This window comes from Drosophila ananassae, chromosome XL (genome assembly GCF_017639315.1).
Source record: "Drosophila ananassae strain 14024-0371.13 chromosome XL, ASM1763931v2, whole genome shotgun sequence".
Taxonomy (NCBI): Eukaryota; Metazoa; Arthropoda; class Insecta; order Diptera; family Drosophilidae; genus Drosophila; species Drosophila ananassae.
This window is the reverse complement of record NC_057931.1, coordinates 6,886,003-6,904,695: the sequence shown is the minus strand read 5'-3', so window position 1 is coordinate 6,904,695 and position 18,693 is coordinate 6,886,003. Positions and strand designations below refer to the sequence as shown.

The window sequence follows — 18,693 nt, the reverse complement described above, 5'->3', positions numbered from 1 at the left end:
TTCACAATTGGTATCCCTTTTCCGAATCGGATCCGAAATGGTTGAGATATTCACAAAAAAGTGGGGGGAAAGCGTTGGAGGCACTTTTCCAAGGGGTACCATCACGATTTTGGGCCGAAAATGGGGCCAAAATTTTATATTGAGAATTTTAGGAATATTTTGATATAGATCGACGGGGATTAGTTCCCTGATTCACAATTGGTATCCCTTTTCCGAATCGGATCCGAAATGGTTTAGATATTCACAAAAAAGTGGGGGAAAAGCGTTGGAGGCACTTTTCCAAGGGGTACCATCATGATTTTGGGCCGAAAATGGGGCCAAAATTTTATATTGAGAATTTTAGAGATATTTTGATGCAGATCGACGGGGATTAGTTCCCTGATTCACAAATGGTATCCCTTTTCCGAATCGGATCCGAAATGGTTGAGATATTCACAAAAAAGTGGGGGAAAAGCGTTGGAGGCACTTTTCCAAGGGGTACCATCATGATTTTGGGCCGAAAATGGGGCCAAAATTTTATTTTGAGAATTTTAGGAATATTTTGATGCAGGTCGACGGGGATTAGTTCCCTGATTCACAATTGGTATCCCTTTTCCGAATCAAATTCGAAATGGTTGAGATATTCACAAAAAAGTGGGGGAAAAGCGTTGGAGGCACTTTTCCAAGGGGTACCATCATGATTTTGGGCCGAAAATGGGGCCAAAATTTTATATTGAGAATTTTAGGAATATTTTGATATAGATCGACGGGGATTAGTTCCCTGATTCACAATTGGTATCCCTTTTCCGAATCGGATCCGAAATGGTTTAGATATTCACAAAAAAGTGGGGGGAAAGCGTTGGAGGCACTTTTCCAAGGGGTACCATCACGATTTTGGGCCGAAAATGGGGCCAAAATTTTATATTGAGAATTTTAGGAATATTTTGATATAGATCGACGGGGATTAGTTCCCTGATTCACAAATGGTATCCCTTTTCCGAATCGGATCCGAAATGGTTGAGATATTCACAAAAAAGTGGGGGAAAAGCGTTGGAGGCACTTTTCCAAGGGGTACCATCATGATTTTGGGCCGAAAATGGGGCCAAAATTTTATTTTGAGAATTTTAGGAATATTTTGATGCAGGTCGACGGGGATTAGTTCCCTGATTCACAATTGGTATCCCTTTTCCGAATCAAATTCGAAATGGTTGAGATATTCACAAAAAAGTGGGGGAAAAGCGTTGGAGGCACTTTTCCAAGGGGTACCATCATGATTTTGGGCCGAAAATGGGGCCAAAATTTTATTTTAAGAATTTTAGGAATATTTTGATGCAGGTCGACGGGGATTAGTTCCCTGATTCACAAATGGTATCCCTTTTCCGAATCGGATCCGAAATGGTTGAGATATTCACAAAAAAGTGGGGGAAAAGCGTTGGAGGCACTTTTCCAAGGGGTACCATCATGATTTTGGGCCGAAAATGGGGCCAAAATTTTATTTTGAGAATTTTAGGAATATTTTGATGTAGATCGACGGATATCTTACATCTATTTCGATTTCAGTTCTTTGATTACTGTCTTTTACAATCAAAAATCCAAAAAACCCGCCCAAATTTAAAATACCCAGCACCAGGGCTACCGTAACAGCGTTAAAGCTTTTTTAGCTTTTGACGATATGCGGTCACACTGTGGCATTTTTCACGTGCGCGGGTGAAAGCTTAGCAGTATCCAGGCTGGTAACACTGCGGCAATTCAATTCGCGTTTCCAGACCAAAGCACCTATTATTCGCAGTATTTCGTTTTTGATTCGCGTGCCGAAAGGTTGTGCTTAAATTCAGCTAATCACAGCGACTAACGAGCGACCCACGCCGATACCGGAAATCAATTACTTCAACTACAGAACCCAGGCAACAGCTAAAGTGAGTGTCGGGCGATGAAAATTTCGCAAATTCTGGGAAGAGTGAGGGAGATTTTAAAGGAGAGCGTAAGGCAATTGGACTTTCTTTTAGATATTTTTTCTTATTTAATTTTCTTAAATAATGTTGCAATTTCGATGTGGTGTGTGTCTCTCGTCCGGGATTATAATGATGGTACTGATAATGACGTTGGGTCCCCCGACCCAAGGGGGAACTGAGATTATTTCACAAGTTCTACGGAGCACCGAGCATAGTTTCCTATTTTTTTTCGCTTTTCGCTTATTTTTTTTTGCTTTATTGGCACGTCCGTCGCACACACACACACACATATACTCTCTCTTATATTCTCACACAGAATCCCCCCCTTAACACACAAATGGCGAAAATGCTAGCCGGCAAAAAAAAAAAAAAAATTAAAGAAATTAGAAGAAATATATTTTTACAAATTCCGAAATATATTTCTAATTTCTTGATTTCTGTAATTGAATTTCGAAATTTAGCACAACGACGTGCCAAAAGTTAAATCGAGAAATGGAATTCAAGAAATTCGGTTAATTGATTATTCCGGGTCTATGGTCTCCGGGTCTCTGGTCTCCGTTCTCCGGGTTTCTTCTTACATTACATGCCTCTTCTGCCGCGTCAGCCATTTTGTTCATAGAAGGGGGGGTCTTCGTTCATGAAGTTCTTGTGAAATGCGATCGATCGCCAAGGTTAGTTTGGAAATATCTGGAAATTGGTCTTGGACTTGAGATCTCCAAACCTGCCACATCAGTAGTTCCTCTCAAGCTTTTCTTTCTTAAATTTTAATTCATGAATAAAAACTTTAAAAATTATTAAATTTTAAACTAAAAAAAGGTTATCTAGGTTGGGTAGTTAGTTGTTTTTAAATAAATCTTAAAACTTGATTTTTTTAGACTTTTTTTTTAACATTTTTTAAAGTCTATCAGGTAAAATTTGAATATTTTTCAACAAATTGCCACCAAAACTTGTTAGTTTTTGTTATTTTTGAAAATATTTCAAAGCAAATAAGCACTAGTTTTTATAATTAAAACAAATAATAATTAAAAACTAATATACAAATAATAATTTACCTCCAAATAGATGCCCCAGCTACAGAAGCCCGCTCCCGAATTCTCCGGCACCGCCGTCGTCAATGGCGTCTTCAAGGACATCAAACTGAGCGACTACAAGGGCAAGTACCTGGTCCTGTTCTTCTATCCATTGGACTTCACCTTCGTCTGCCCCACGGAGATCATTGCCTTCTCGGAGGCCGCCGCCGAGTTCCGTAAGATCAACTGCGAGGTGATCGGCTGCTCCACCGACAGCCAGTTCACCCACCTGGCCTGGATCAACACACCCCGGAAGCAGGGCGGCCTGGGCAGCATGGACATCCCCCTCCTGGCCGACAAATCGATGAAGGTGGCCCGCGATTATGGTGTTCTGGACGAGGAGACTGGCATCCCATTCCGTGGCCTCTTCATCATCGATGACAAGCAGAACCTCCGCCAGATCACCGTCAATGATCTGCCAGTGGGGCGCAGTGTCGAGGAGACCATCCGTTTGGTTCAGGCCTTCCAGTACACCGATAAGTACGGTGAGGTGTGCCCCGCCAACTGGAAGCCCGGCCAGAAGACCATGGTCGCTGATCCCACCAAGTCCAAGGAGTACTTTGCCACCACCTCCTAAGGCAAGGCGGTGGAGGAGGCTGCTCCTGGCGAGCAGGAGCGGATTCGAATCGCATATTTCTACACTATATATCGTATATCCTAACACATTAACCCTAGGAAGTAGATGAGAGAGCAACTGTGAAAACACGCCCATGTAATCAGCAGCTAAGCGGAAAGTGATTTGTTTTTTTTTTTTGTGCTTTTTTGTAGTTCACCCGAAAGTAAAGAAAAAATAAAAAGTAAAAAGATTGAACCGAAGAGCAGACGGGACATGTGCAACACGTGGGTCGTTATCAGGGGGCGGCGGGCGGACTTTCGCCTCCAACTTCTTCGGGGGCTTATCACTCCGGGGAACAATTCCACTTCCACCACCACCACCACTCTGCCACTGCCAGGTGGAAAATAAAATAAAAAAACTTATCACCGTCTGGGGCCCGGCGATGGCGAAATCATATACATATATGTATGTAACTATATAGACTCGGACTCTGATTCGGAATCAGAGGAACAGAATCAGAAGGAGGAGACGGAGACGTCATCGCCCTGGGCGTTGTTGGATGTGACACAGTAACCGAGTGCACCACCGGGCTGGGCTGGTTCCCGTTTTCCGCATCGAGTCCCGCATTTTAATGTCAAGTGCAAGCGAGAGTTGTCTGGCACTGGAAGAAATTGGTTGCCATTTTAGGATATATATATTTTTAAGCATTTTTTTCAATGTAATAATTGGTTTTCTTACAGGGTTTCATTTTCAAAAACTACTTATTTAAATTAAAAAATAAAATCAATCATCAAAACTCTTTCAAAAATATACAAATTTAAATCTTAAAATTTAATAATCAACAGTTTTTGAAATTATATTCTGAAATTATTTAAAAATTAGTGTTTTCAACACTTATTTGAAAACTTTTTTGAAAGTAAATCACTATTTCATTGATTTTGAGTCAGAAAATGCTTAGAATTCTGAAAATATCTTGTGTTTTTTGAATATTTCTATTTATTCTTAAAAAAAAAGCATTTTTTTGTCTAAAAATCATCATAATTTAGAGTTGTTTTTGTGAAAAAACTTAAGAAAAAGCTGTAAATTAATAGTTTTATGATAATTGGAATTCAAGATCACAAGGAAATACTGAAAAGTGTAAGAAAGTTTTGGGTTTATAGGTAAGGTGGGATATTATTTATATTTTATATAGATTATTTAAGAAATATACTATCTATACTATCTTGTTAACCCCATAAGTAGCTCTACTTTAGTGATATTTTATTTAATCATTTAATATGCATTTCCCCAATCCAGGTAGAAAGAAAATAACTTGTTTTTCGGTGTACCGTCGACGTGGATGTCTTGCATGTTAAAATCAGGTTATGGATATATATATATATCTGAGTTATAGCTATGATTGTGTTTGTGAGTCAGCCGAGATCCTCACCCAAGAGTTCAACTATTACGTGTAACTTTTGCGAGGCGCATCACACGAGTTGCGATGTCTGCGATCTTGGCCAGAAAACGAGTTTTTCTTTCGCCAACTCACAACCACAGCCGGCACTTTCACATGCCTACATATCAGACTATAATATACATATATATGTATTTGAGAGCAGCTGGTAGCCATTTGGAACCTACGAGAACTGGTAACCAGAACCCTTTCTAGTCAACTAAGCGATTTCTGCGCACGTTACGTCGCTTCGTAGTTAACTTTTTTTTGGGCATAACCGACTTATCAGTCCAGTCCCTGCTAATTGCAATTGTACGACACATGTATGTAATATTCTTACTATATATATATGCTATATAGGAAATACTGAAGTTCTCACACAGCTGCGGTCAAGATAATAGGCCTCTTAATGGCTCTCCTCACGACACTACGTTTTTCAGTTATTAAATCTAATTTATGGCTATTTAAGTTGGAATTTCTTTTATTTTTAATAAAATTTTATAGTTTAAATATTAGTTAGTTAGTATTAAGAGGTATTAGTTGATTAGTTAGGCTTATAATTCGTTTTTTAATTCAAAAAGGTTAAAAAAATCAAGATAGATAACAAAACTTATCCATTTTAAGACTTGTTTAGATTTTTAAACCTATTTGTTACGGTTATAAATTCTTTATTTTCAAGATCTAGACTCTAAAATAGATCTAGAATCTTAAAATAGAGCATTAAATGTTCTAATTGTTTGAAAAATGAGACTTCAATCGGTTTCTACCTGAGCTTGTTTGCCAACCTGAACAAAAACGCTCTATTCATATTCATCAGCCCCTCGACAGCTGCAGAAAAAATAGAAAAAATACACAATTGTATTAAAAAAGAGATTGCTGTTACTGGCTTTTGCTGAATCATTGCATTGAAAGGTAAATGAAAAGTGTTTCCAAATGGCACACAAATTGTACAGAAACAGAAATAGCCAAAGAAAAAAAAAGGTAAATTTTACGAAAATTGAACAATAATCCCAGTCTGAGCCCGATTTCTATCCCGAATTGAGGGCGTTGCAAATGTCATTGTCGATTGGAGTCTAAAGATTGTGATTCCATGGTTCTATTTTTTAGGTCTGGCTAAAAAAAAAGTCATTACTTTCATTAATTGTTAATAAAAATAGATAGAAAGGAAAGGAAGTGACCTATTTGAGTTCCAGATAGGCTTCTAAGCCAGTTCTAAACTATAGAACTCTTCTAATGTTTTATAGAAACTATTGTTATTCTATTAAAATATATATTTAACAAAAAAAAACTCTTAAAAATGTTTTTTTTTAACTTTATCACTACAAACAGAGCCCATACATATAAATATAAAAATTTTTGTAGTGCTGTCAGACGCGTAATTTGATTATTTTATAGACTGATAGCCCGGTAATCGTAACGCTCTAGTGGTATTAGTGATATCAGTTGCCATTTGGGTCGTGCGGAATGACATTCCCGGAATGGCAAGCCTTTTATTTATTTTTTTTCCGGGCTCTCTCCGCCATTTTGGGCCAAAACGACCTTTAACTGAAAATTCGATAAGCTGTTTTTTGTGGGGGTGTGGGGTGGAGGTGTCTCAAACTATTGGCCAGTTGTTCTATTAACAATAAAACCATTCCACGTATAGATAAGTCCATCTCATCAATTATCTTTTTTTCCCGAACACGCATACCCAATCGATACTTTTCAATATTAACATTAATTGCAGTTTATTGCCCCCAGACAAGGATCTATTTTGGTCAGATGGCTGATAGCCCCATGGATAATTAAGTTTTCTGTGATAATTTCTCTTGCAATCATTCAAATCAAACAGGGGATATAGTAGCCGCCGAAAAGCTTGCAATAAATAATGGCCTTAACAACGAATAGTGTTGATAATGTTTCAACGGAAGTGTGTTGAAAAGGTTCAAGTTTAGTGTTGTGAGGAAAGCTTAGTTTTGAGCGTTTTATATCACTGGATTTTTGGAATTGCCCGCCAATATTTGAAGTCTGATAAGAAACTGGAAGCTACAAGTTGCTGTTCATGCTATTTCTGGCTGTTTTTCTCAATATTGTTTTCTCTAAGTTTATATATTTCATATTTCTTCTATTTTCTTTAGGCTCAATATTGGAATCAGCTGGCTAGAGAGATATTATATATATAAACCCTAAAAAATTAGAAATTCTATAGAGAAAAAGAATCAGAAAACTATAACCAATATCTGCTTAAAAAAAGGCTTATAAGAAAACCCAATAATGGTTTAATTAGCTAACTTATTTGTGAATCTAAATAAAGAACATTTTCAAAATAAATAATATAACTTTTAAAAATAAAAACTTGATACGGAGTAAAGGTTAAATATGAAATTTTGACATACTAAATGGAATAATAGACCTAAAACTGAAGGTTTCTCTTAACTTAATCATGAGCTTAGTTTATAGAAACCCATTTGCACATTTTTAAACCTTTTCAAGCCCTACTTTCCATTTAAATTTCATTACAACTCTTATCATCTCAATTTAGCTCTTAAATAGTTTCTTTTTAAGAACTATGACTTTTTTAAATAAACTCTGTGAGTAGTAGAGAATAAACAACCACCTCCCATCCTCCACAAGCCTCTTTTTGTTCATTATTTCTAGGTTACTTGACTCATTCGAGGCTTGAAACCACATGGCACAGCTCTCTCAATGAAGTTAGGGCTTAAAAGGCAAGTACTAACGTCTAATTACGAATCAAACTGCATCCGAAACGAGGACAATTCATATACACAGGCATTTTTATGATAACAGAATGATTTACTGTCGATTTCGATCACGATACGGCTTACAGAGTACGTATTTTATGAAAAAAAAAATCGTATTTAAAATTAGTATGTATCAATCATTTTATTTCGCGTTTTATTTTCATTTTTTTTTTTATTGTGAAAACATTCATTGGCTGCTCCTTGGCTTTTGATGTCATATTTTGCCAGGATTGTTGTAGTTGTTGTTGTTGTTGTTGGACTCTGAATGTATCACGAATTGGTGGCGATCTTGGGGGTCGGTCGTCAAAATAAAATAACTTGCTACATAGCAAAACTCCATCACACACACTCGCCGCCGCAGCAGCAGCAGCAGCTCCTCCTTATCGATGTCCTCTCTCATTTTACAATATATAAATTTTTGTATTTAAAAGAAGAAACCGAGGATTTTGCCTCCAAGATGTTTTCTCCTGGCCTCCTCGTGGTCCATAATACCGCCCGAGGTGGTTAGCACAACGTAGCCAAACTGACGGGAAGGCAACAGATTGTTGGTCCACTTTTCGATATCATTGATGGGGACATCGAAACGGGGCGAGATGACGCCGCACTTGTTAAGGCGACCAGTTAGGTTCACAACGATCTTGCCAGAACGATGATCATCGACAATTTCGAACTCGCCGATGTAGCCGTGCTTCATCATGACGGTCAGGAACTTGATGATGACCTTCGAGCATGGCCGGAGGAGAACCTGGCGCTTGCCGCGCTTCTCCGCGTTGTTGATGCACTTAAGGGCATCGGCCAATACGTTCATACGCACCATGGCTGCAATAGAAAGAGAATCGAGATTAGTTTTTTAATTCTTACTTTATATTTGTTATATTTTTGGGGGAATGGTTTCTTCGAAAACCTGGACAACATGGCCTTGCTGTGTTTCTCTAGAAGATTGGGACTCCCTTTCTGGTTTGAATTCTTCTCTCCCGTCCATAAATCATGCCTTTTGACATAACCCTCCATCCTGAAGACTAGATAAGTCTATAAATAGTGGTTTTTAGCCAATTTCAACTATATATTTAGTTAAAAACAATGTTTTAGTGGGTTTTTTGGACAGAATCCTCTCCAGAACAGCATGTTCCTCCGCCCACAACACGGGGTTTCCATCTTCTTGGCTCTGGCATTATTTTAAAAGATATATCCATGGTTATTACCAATATCGGAACAATAAAAAAAAAGAGCAAAGCACGTGCAAAAAAAAAACAGCTTCCCAGTGTAAGTTCCCGCCTGCGCGTTCGTGTATGTGTGTCTGTGTGTGTGGGTGTGTCTGTGTGAGCGTAGGGGTGTAAACAACAACAATTTTTAGACTTTTACGAGTGATAATAGAGGATTATCTCGCCGGTTTTGGCCATTTTGGTTTAAAAACAATATTTAAATCGTATTTCCCTTAATGTTGAGCTCACACCGACACACACACACACACACTTCCAGGGTCGATAACAACAACACTCGGCATTTCTTTTTTGCATTTTTTTCATACAAGATAGGCCGCCACATAAAAAAAATATATATCCAATTAACTAGATTCGTGTTATCCTTCGTCTGAGTGCACTGCAATCAAGGCATTGTTTACATATCAGCCGATATGTTTGTATCTTTGGGCACAGAAAAAAAAATGGAAAAAAGAATAACATTTTGCACATATTTTGCACCGCGCTCGTATCAAATGTCGGTTTTGCCGGCCTCTGGCAATATTTGGCCAGACGTTGCCAAGTATATTTCGAAGAAATCAGTTAGTTTAGGCGGCGATTACCTAGGATTGGTTTGCAAACACAATTTTAAGTTGCACAAATTAAGAAAGGCCACGTGGAGCGTGCGTACCTTGCCGAAACAGAGGTTGAAAAGAAAGAGAAAAGTGTGGCCACACTGGAAAGTACAAAAAAGTGTGCCTGTTGATGTGGCTAGAAAAAGTACTTAAAAATACCAAAACAGTGTGCCCACCCCAGCTAGATCGTACACTGTTAAGCGCAAAATATACTGTAAACAGGTAAATTCTTGCTGACTATAGAGGTTTTCTGCACTTTAAGGCGCAAAATGTACTCTAAAGCGCTTAGTTTGCTGCTGTTAGGGGCTAACAGTGCTGCCAAGTGACAGTTGACAGCTACCAGAGATGCTTTGAACGGCCAGGGTTGCTATTAGCCGGTTTTGCACTGAAAACGGTCACTCTAATCATATGTAAATTGTAAACAAACTAAAATGTCAAAACAGTGAGTTTTTATTGCTTTCTTTTTATCTCTTTACCGTATTTAAATGGATTCTATTCCAACTAGATATGGTCTTATACTGCCGGGGCAGCAGAAGAAGGCGCCCGTCAAACCGCTGCAGCCGCCCACAAAACCATCCATTTTCGAGGAAAGCAGCGGATCCGAGAGTGAAGGCGACAAGAACGCACCGCAGATGCGATCCAAGGGCACTGCCGGCGTCTCCAGCGGCCCCAGCCTGATGGAGCGGCGAGTGGCCCGCAAGCTGCACGAACAGGCACTGGAGGAGGATCCCACTATCTTCCAGTACGACGAGCTGTACGACGAAATGGACAAAGGGCGCGAGGAGCAGAAGCAGACCAAAAGCAAGGAGCCCAAGAAGCCAAAGTACATCAACAAGCTGATGGAGCACGCTGAGCGCCGCAAGCTGGAGAAGGAGCTGCGTATCGAGCGGCAAGTGCAAAAGGACCGCGACGCCGAGGGCGAGAAGTTTAAGGACAAGGACACCTACGTAACGGCTGCTTACCGCAAGAAGCTGGAGTCCATCCGGCAGTTGCAGGAGCAGGAGCAGCGCGACGAGTACCTCGAGGCCATTGGCGACGTCACCAAGCAGAAGGACCTGGACGGCTTCTACAGACATCTCTACGAGCAGAAGCTTGGCACGGCCTCGGAGGTCATCAAGCCCAAGACAGCTCCCTCCACGGAGGAGGTTTCCTACAAGCCCATTAAGCCCGAGGCTCCCAAGAATAGAAGCTACCGGCAGCGCCGTCCCTCCGAAGGCGAGGAACCTTCGCCCAAAGATAAGGATGACTCTGCGGCCCCTACTTCCGATGAAACAAAGCCGGTTCAAGCTCACTTGTCCAACAACATAGACGCCGACTCCGATTTCAGCATAGACGACTCCAGTGACGAAGAGGAGGAGAAAAAGGAGAAGGAGCCAGAGGAGGGTAAGAAATCAAAAGACAAGGAAAGGAAAAAGAAAGATCTTAGCAAGAAGCCCAAGGAGAAGTCCGAGGCGGAAAAGGAAGAAAAGGGTACCCCGGAACCCAAAAAGGAATCCAATTCAGACAGCGAAGAGGATGATCCCAAGGATCTACCCGTTCCCATTGTGACCAAGCCCCCGATGGACCGGACACTTGTCTGGCGCAAGAGGACCGTGGGCGAGGTGTTCGAGGCGGCCGTGGCACGCTACCAGGAGCGGAAACGTTCCCGTCAGGGCTAAATGAAAACTTTAAGGGCCGGCAACTGGGGAGGAGGAGAAAACAAACATTTGATTCTGTATTGTGGGCTTATTATGCTAATTTCAATTTGTCACCGCCTTATAAATTATGTATGTGGATGCCGGCTCACGGGAACCCTTTCTGGTGCAAATACTTTGCATAAGCTGCAGCTGCAACTCCCATGCCTCCCCCCTGCCCCCCCGCCGACCGGCGTTCACCTAGGAAAAAAAAAAAGGACACAGCGCCACGAGCCATGACGGATGGAACCGCAACATTTAAAAGTGGAGAGGAAAGGATGAGCAAGTGCCAAGAAGAGAAAAAGTACGCGAAAATATTCCATTTATTTTGTATGACGGCGACACGACGACGACAACTAAAAGAGCCAAAAAAAAAAGGAAAATAAAAGGGTAGAATAAAATACGGACTTGGCTTAGAGGAACAAACCGAAGCATACCCTTGCTGGGCGGATAGTCGAATTTTGTTACATCCTGAAGTCATTGAACTCATTGATTCGCTGCGAGTCGAAAAGTAAAGTAATTGTAAAGGATTCGAGGTTGAGTTGAAATTTAAAATGTAAAATAGACAGCTCTACACTGAGAAATAATCTCTAGAGCTCTTAGAAATAAGTTTAAATAAGATTTTAATCATAAAGTATCATCTTGTTCTATTGAAAATGCTGTTTTTTGTTTGTACCAGTGACGAAAGAGTCATATTATTGTCCTGCTACTTGTATTTGAAGTGTAAACAAAGGACACCCGGAAAGAGATTCCCGGGTTTTTTGAAGCAGTTTGTACAGTCGCAACAAATCCGCGTTGAGGCGGACGACGGCTTACGGCGAAATTACTTTTTTAGGTCCTGGAAGCCATCCCATCTTCAGTGCGCCGGGGGAAACTCCTAAGCCGAGTTCTAATACCCTCCGATGTCCTGCTCCCCGCCGATCCGACTATACGACATAAAAATAAAAACGGAGAAGCCACCGAGAAACTTGCCAAAACGCCCAAATAACAAAGAGCCAACTTGGCGTCAGTTTATTTCTTTTTTTTTTTTTCGCCATTTTGCCTGCCATTCCGCCATTTGCTGTTCGGTTGTCCTTCGTCCTTCGTTCACCGTTCACCGTTTGCGCCATTTCTTTTTGTTTTTGCAACTTTGTTGTTGCTTCATTTTGTCAAAAATGCTGGGAAATCCTTTTGGAAAATAGAAAATAGGTGTGCCGGAGCCGGAATGGAGGGAGGGAGGAAGGGGAGGATGGGTGGCTGGGGGACGGATGTCAACATGTTAGTACGGGTACGGGTCCGAATCCGGCGCATTGCAGTCAAGCCATACCGCAAATCTAACGGGACTGCGGGACAGCAGGTCCATAGGGCCTCCCAGGCTCCAGGCTACGGGGTAACGGGTTACGGGTTACGGGTTATGGGCTACGGTTGCACCTGCATCTCCGTCGGCAGCTCCATCTCCGTCATCTGCATCCCGGACGGAATGTCAAGACGGATGTCTCGCTTTTGATGTTATGCAGCTTGCCTTCATCCTCTCTCTCTCTCACCCACATCCACACCCCTCAGTACTCTCAGTAGTCGTCCTCGCCACGTAATCCTTGCAGTCTTTCTCATCCCCATCCCCATCCTCATTTTCGTCCTTCTTCTAGTCGTCAGCGAAATTAATACTGAAATCCATTTTCCATTTGGCAGTCAGCGCCCCTTTTTTTTTTCTTTTTAACGTTTGTCGGTCTCCATCTCGCTCGCACACTGCCCATGGGCGTGCAGCATGCCAGCTGCAAAAGGGGGGAGGGTGTGGCCCGGTGTGGGGCGGCCACGGCCACGACGGATGGTGAACCGCCCCGGAAACCCCCAAAGCCATCCAAGCAGCCAGAATTCGGTGCAATGGAAATAGTCATTTTGGTGGGGCGAAGTCGGTGGGGTTGGTTGTGCAACTAACTGATATAGGATGACATCCTTTTCACTGCACTGCGACTAAAAAGGATAAAGGATTAATCATTTATGTTGGCTTTTAGTTATTGATGCATATTTTAGGAAATAACTATAAAATATTCTATATAACTATCATAAAAAGAGATAAAATAAATATATATTTGCTGCAAAGGTCCTTTGCAATTTCTGTTGCCTACTATTAGGCTGCATCTGTGTTTTAAAATGGAATAAAAGAAGGAATTTATTTTTTTTTATGATTATGAGTTTATTTAAGTTAGGAAAAATATTTTTTTATAAATAAATAACATATTTTTAAAAATCTATTTCATATATATTATTCCAAATAGGGTTAAATAGTCCTTCCTAGAACTGTATTAAATAATTTATATTAAATATTAATATTATATTTTAAAGAATTTAAGAAGTACCGGGTATTAATAATTATAATATTAATACCCGGCTATAATATATATGTCTTGAATAAAATTGTAATAAATAATTGTGAAAAAATCTCCTTTAAATTAAGATACGATAAGATTTCCTAAATATTTATTTTTTAATATAAAATATTTCCCATTTAAACTAAAAAATACTAGTGTATTTTAAGAGGAAATATACATACTCTCCTCTGACTAATGTGCAACCATTTAATATTGCTTTCTTCGACTGAAACAATTTGGTATTCAACCCGCCCATCCATCCCAAAAACACAATTGAAAAAAAATGTCAAACTACGCCCATGGTGGCCCCCTAGACCCCCACTCCCCCCTCGCGTTGTACCTGTTTGATTGTGTCATCAATCTCACATGTCGCTGCTGCTTTTTACCTTCTCCTGATGCCGATGCTGATGCTTGGCGCTTTCTTTTTGCCATTTCCAAATGTCCTTTTGGCCCGCACTCCTTCCCTGCCTTGGATCCTTGGATCCTTGTGTCGTTTTTGTTTATTGCTGAGTTGTTCTGTGTGTTGCAATTGAGATTTGTGCCACATTTTAGGCAAATTAATTTGAATTGCGATCGAAGACGACGAGTGTATCGCCATCTCTTTCTGCTTCATGGTGTGTGTGTGTGTCAGTGTGTGTGTGTGCTTTTTAGCCTCTTCTTCTTTGCTTTGATCAAATCGCATAGAATGGAATCGAAGAGTCGTTAGCTTAACGTTTCTAATTGAGTGCTCTCGAGCTGCTGAGTGCGCAAACATTGCACTGCAAACACTTAACCCTCCAACGCCCAAAGGGGTCATACACCCACCCACACACACACATTCATATTGTATATATAACCTCTTCATAGACCTCTTCTGCCCCCACCCTCACACCATCGCACTCCTTCGTCCGATGCAGAATCGATTCGGTTCACGCTTGGCTGAAGGATATTTCTGTCTGGAGAAGGTGGGCTGGGGGGGTGTTGGTCTCTCGGTTTTTTCGGGCAGGACCAGCCTCCAACCCGGCTAGACCCGGCCAGGACCCGGCCAGGACCCGGCCAGGACCAGACCAGACCAAGCACACAAATCAGTTGCAGAATGGATTCCGGAGTGGGGAAGCACGACTCTTCATACAAAGGAGTTTGCATCTTTTTTCTATTATTATAATGGCGGTCCAGGTAGGTGACGAAATCCAGCGAGGACACTGCCCAAGGACACTGTCACAGATTAATGGGGATTTAAATTGTATTCTTGAGGTTTTTGGGTTTTATTTTCTCTACTTTTTAAGAGAAACTGTAAAATATCTAAATATTATAGTAAATTTTATTATTTCTTTCTTAGTTCGGTATATTTTTTATATTTTTATTTCCTCTATTTGTTTTTTACTTCTACAGAAAACATCAACACGTGGAGTCGAAATGTCCTTGACATTAAAGCTGCCCCCCGAGGCATCGACCGGCATTCGCAAGGACATTTCACTGTCAAGGTCATGACTCATGACCCAGTGTACTCGTGCAAAATTTTTATCGTCCTTGAAACACAAGAGCCACCCGAAAGCTTTTTTGATAAAAAAGGCTATTATTGCCAATTAGACGAGTTCTGTAGGTGTCTTTTCTCGATATGTTCTACTGTTTTAATTTAAATTATAATAAATAATAATAAAATCATCTATAAAAACTAAAAGAAGAATTGTATGAATAATCAAATATTTATCCAATTAAAATATCTAGCTCTTTCGGCACTAAATATTATTATATTTTGAAAGTTTGCTTTTAAGAAATATATTTAAACCATTAATATATTTAAACTATTATTTAAGTTATACGATTTGAATCGTTAAATTTTCAATGGTTTAATATTTTATTTTATTTTTTTAACTTAAGCATAAATTAAATTATTTTTTAGCCAGTAGCCAGTATGTCCTTAACTGTCCTTCGTCACTGTGTTGCTATTTCTTGAGCTTCGGTTTATTTTTTTGGCCACATTATATTCAGTTACGTTTTCTATGATATGTCATGCTTATCCGAGGAAATGCATATGTGCATATATGCATATTTATTTTGCCATCTGACCTTACATTTATTTGCATACGTTTTGGGCGTCTTGTGGCCGCTTTTTTGCGGCTCTTTCTGGGTAATCGAAGATGTCCTGCCCTCTCAGTATCAGGTGCAGGATATGTTTCCTGAAATTGAGATAGTTTTTGTTTAAATTGAAGTATATTTGAAGGTAGCTAATGCATCATGGAAGTGGATTAAATGTAAAATCCACATTATTTCAAGTCCCCTTCAATCCCTTCAATTTAAATACGATTTTAAAGCTTATTCAATAGAGCAAATAATTTAACAAATACGATTGTTTATGGCAAATAAAAAATGCAATCACAAGTGGCAAAATAAATCCCAAAATCTGGGTATGGGGGGTCAAAGGTAAATATATATTGAAAATTACATTTTTTTTATATTTTAACCCGATTGGAATAATAGGAAGTGCATGTGACACTGCTGGCCATGTTGTTTGAATTGGTTTTTATTCGCAATTACAACAGAAAGTATTTTTCATATACATATATGCTTGTACATTTATTTAGCAAATGAGTGCCAGTTGGGTCAAAAAACATTGCATTTTATCAGCCCTTAAGGTAAAAAAACAAATAAATGCTGGTGACATATTGAAATAGTGGAAAAACCTGTGATTTCCTGGCTCCACAAATAATTATTCATGTGTGTTTTGGGATTAAGGTGGTGCTTAATAGGCTTACTTACTTAAAAGTATAAATAAATAATTATAAAAATATTATTACATATATTGTTATTGTTAGATTATATTTTTAGAGTTATTTTCAGAAAAAATGACAACCATTTCATGTCCTAGAACAAAAGATGAGGAAAATGCCGAGAGCAGTACCGGGTATGACTTCTAGAGCATAGACCTTGTATTAAAACAGGGTCCACCCCAAATACATATACCTTGCAGATATATATATTTTCAATCTGAAACTGCATCGTTAGCCTCTTCTATCTAACTGTTCCGACGAACACCTGAATCTCGGCGAGCACATAATAATGCCAGCCGACTTGCATCCACAAACTTGAAGGCAAGTTGGAGTTCGAGGCTTCCACAATGTGTGGCAAGTGGCTCCTGGCGTGGCAATAAAAAACGCCTGGCACGTTCCACCAGCAGAAATACTATAGAGCGGCTGAGTAGTTATTTTATCATTAGCTATCGGCCCACTTAATGGCCTCAAGATGGGTCCAAAACGGAGGAGTGCTGGTTATGGCCATTTTTGGAATTTCCACGTTTTCCACGCAATTTCCACCAACTTGCTCCTCGGTTTTTCCCCCATCCTTTAAGCCGGAAAATTATTTAAATAGAGATTTCTCTTTGGTGCAGGCATTCAATTTCAATTTAATACGAATTTAAAGATAAAAATAATATCCTAGTCCTCTTGACTAGTCCCTGGCTCTATTATTTTAAATGTCCTGTCTGCAAATGCCCTGTAAACATTTATTTTGCCATCAAAACAGACACCAATCCTAGTTGTAAATAAATAATCAACCACTCTAGGTAAACTGCAATTTGCAGCATGTTGGGAAAGAAATATAAAAAGTATTAAATATTTATAAACCAGATGATGACTTTAAGGCCCTAAAATGCCTCTCAAAAGGCTGCAAAATATTCAGTTGGACAGGTGGCTTTAGAGTTTATTTAAAAAGAGTGAAAAATAAGAGTATCTAGATCATGGAATTCATAAATTTTTGTATTTAATTGAAATTAGGGGAAAAACATTAACTAATAAAATTGAAAAGAATAAAATATAATGTGCCAAAATAAGGAATAAGAAAATCACTTTTAAATAATAAAGATAAAGAAATTAATGAAACACCTTTATATATTATTATATTATAGATTTTTTAATGGAAATAAATTCTTAAAATTATTGTTACTAAAAACCATTCCTTAAATTTTAAATCCAATTTAAAGAAAACTGTTTCACTTCCGCTTGGCAACAAGTGGTTGCAAGAAAAAGGCGTGCCTTTAAAGATTAAAGACCAAGAACTAATTAACAATAAAGAATATTAATTAAGCCATTTATTGTAGAAACAATAGCAGCAAATAGAATTATAAATCCAATTTTTAAAGCCACTGGCATTAAATTGCCATTGAGAAGCTTCCAGAGTCCTGGAATCTGAAATCCGAAATCCGGGGTCGCTGGCAAGCCAGGAAGTGGAACAACAGAGATTATGTAACACTAATTCCATTAACCCCGTTGTGTGTGTATGGTCCTTGGTCCTGTGCTTTGCCAGCTTAGCACTCCTACATCCTACATCCTTACACGCCACTCCTCCCTCCTCCCCTATCTGGCCTAATCAATTTACGATCATAATTACTTGGTTTTGGGGCTGGGCTTTTCGCTTCTCGGGTTTCGGTTTCCAGGTTTCGGTTACCAGCCTTCGGTTTTTGGGGCTGTGGCTCCTGGGCCCTGGGCCCTGATTCTGATTTTGGCCTTTTCGTTTCGGCCATTGCCATTTGCCCACAATGCCACAGATGCCATAGATGCCAGAGTGGTGGATGGGGGATGGGGGATTGGGGGATGGCCTGGCCATCCGAACAAGGCAATAGACCAAAGTAAAGGCTTCAAGATTGTGATCATTCACGTGTAAATCCAATTATCAATGCAGGACGGGGCGAGCCGGCAGTTAGTCCTTTCTCCCCACCAAGGGCGTGGCCACCACAAAGCCAGGAAACAAGGATGCAAGGAAGCCACTGGTGCAATGCAGAAAAAAATTACGTGCAACCGCTGAATAAGTTGCAACTTCAGCAAACCAAACGGCAGACTTGATCTTCTCGTTTCGAGTTTCTTTCATTTTTTTTCTGCCATTTTTTGCTGAAATATCAATCATTATAGTATTACATTTTTAAAGGCTCTTGAGAAGTAGTCTTGAAGAGTATTTGTCGTTTTGAATGCCACTTGAATGGTTGACAAAAAAAAATTAACTTAAAAGGCAGGTTTTGTAAAAATTACGTATACGACAAGTGGGCCAACTTTTCTAGATTTATTTTAAATATTTAATTAAAATCTATTTTGTGGAAGATTCTGTTATAGATTCTCTATCATTATTAGTTATTTGTAGAGCTTTTTTATATAGAC

General features: G+C 39.5%; 3 protein-coding genes across 4 annotated transcripts; 2 read left to right on the top strand and 1 right to left on the bottom strand.

The window, feature by feature from the left end:
- Window positions 1-1,717: 1,717 nt before the first annotated feature.
- Window positions 1,718-3,817, top strand: LOC6502161 (peroxiredoxin 1). The gene is made up of 2 exons (XM_001966067.4): window positions 1,718-1,895; window positions 2,994-3,817. Exon 2 carries the CDS (start codon window positions 2,994-2,996, stop codon window positions 3,576-3,578), a length of 585 nt encoding a protein of 194 aa, XP_001966103.1. The 5' UTR covers window positions 1,718-1,895; the 3' UTR covers window positions 3,579-3,817.
- A 4,039-nt stretch (window positions 3,818-7,856) lies between these two features.
- LOC6502259 (40S ribosomal protein S15Aa) lies at window positions 7,857-9,689 on the bottom strand. Of its 2 annotated transcripts, none has more exons than XM_032453465.2 (2): window positions 9,603-9,689; window positions 7,857-8,552 (listed from the first exon to the last, which is right to left on the bottom strand). In XM_032453465.2, the coding sequence occupies exon 2, from the start codon at window positions 8,548-8,550 to the stop codon at window positions 8,158-8,160; it is 393 nt and encodes a 130-aa protein (XP_032309356.1). In that variant the 5' UTR covers window positions 8,551-8,552; window positions 9,603-9,689; the 3' UTR covers window positions 7,857-8,157. The 2 variants fall into 2 exon arrangements, with proteins under 2 accessions (XP_032309356.1, XP_001966102.1); XM_001966066.4 differs by having other exon boundaries at window positions 9,535-9,688.
- Window positions 9,690-9,877: 188 nt separating this feature from the next.
- LOC6502162 (nuclear speckle splicing regulatory protein 1) lies at window positions 9,878-11,876 on the top strand. The gene is made up of 2 exons (XM_001966065.4): window positions 9,878-9,988; window positions 10,052-11,876. Exons 1-2 carry the CDS (start codon window positions 9,978-9,980, stop codon window positions 11,202-11,204), a joined length of 1,164 nt encoding a protein of 387 aa, XP_001966101.1. The 5' UTR covers window positions 9,878-9,977; the 3' UTR covers window positions 11,205-11,876.
- The last annotated feature ends 6,817 nt before the right edge of the window (window positions 11,877-18,693 follow it).

What these genes read in the sequence shown, in the direction of transcription:
- LOC6502161 (XM_001966067.4), top strand. Translation starts at nt 2,994, where the DNA reads ATGCCCCAGCTACAGAAGCCCGCTCCCGAATTCTCCGGCACCGCCGTC.
- LOC6502259 (XM_032453465.2), bottom strand. Translation starts at nt 8,550, where the DNA reads ATGGTGCGTATGAACGTATTGGCCGATGCCCTTAAGTGCATCAACAAC.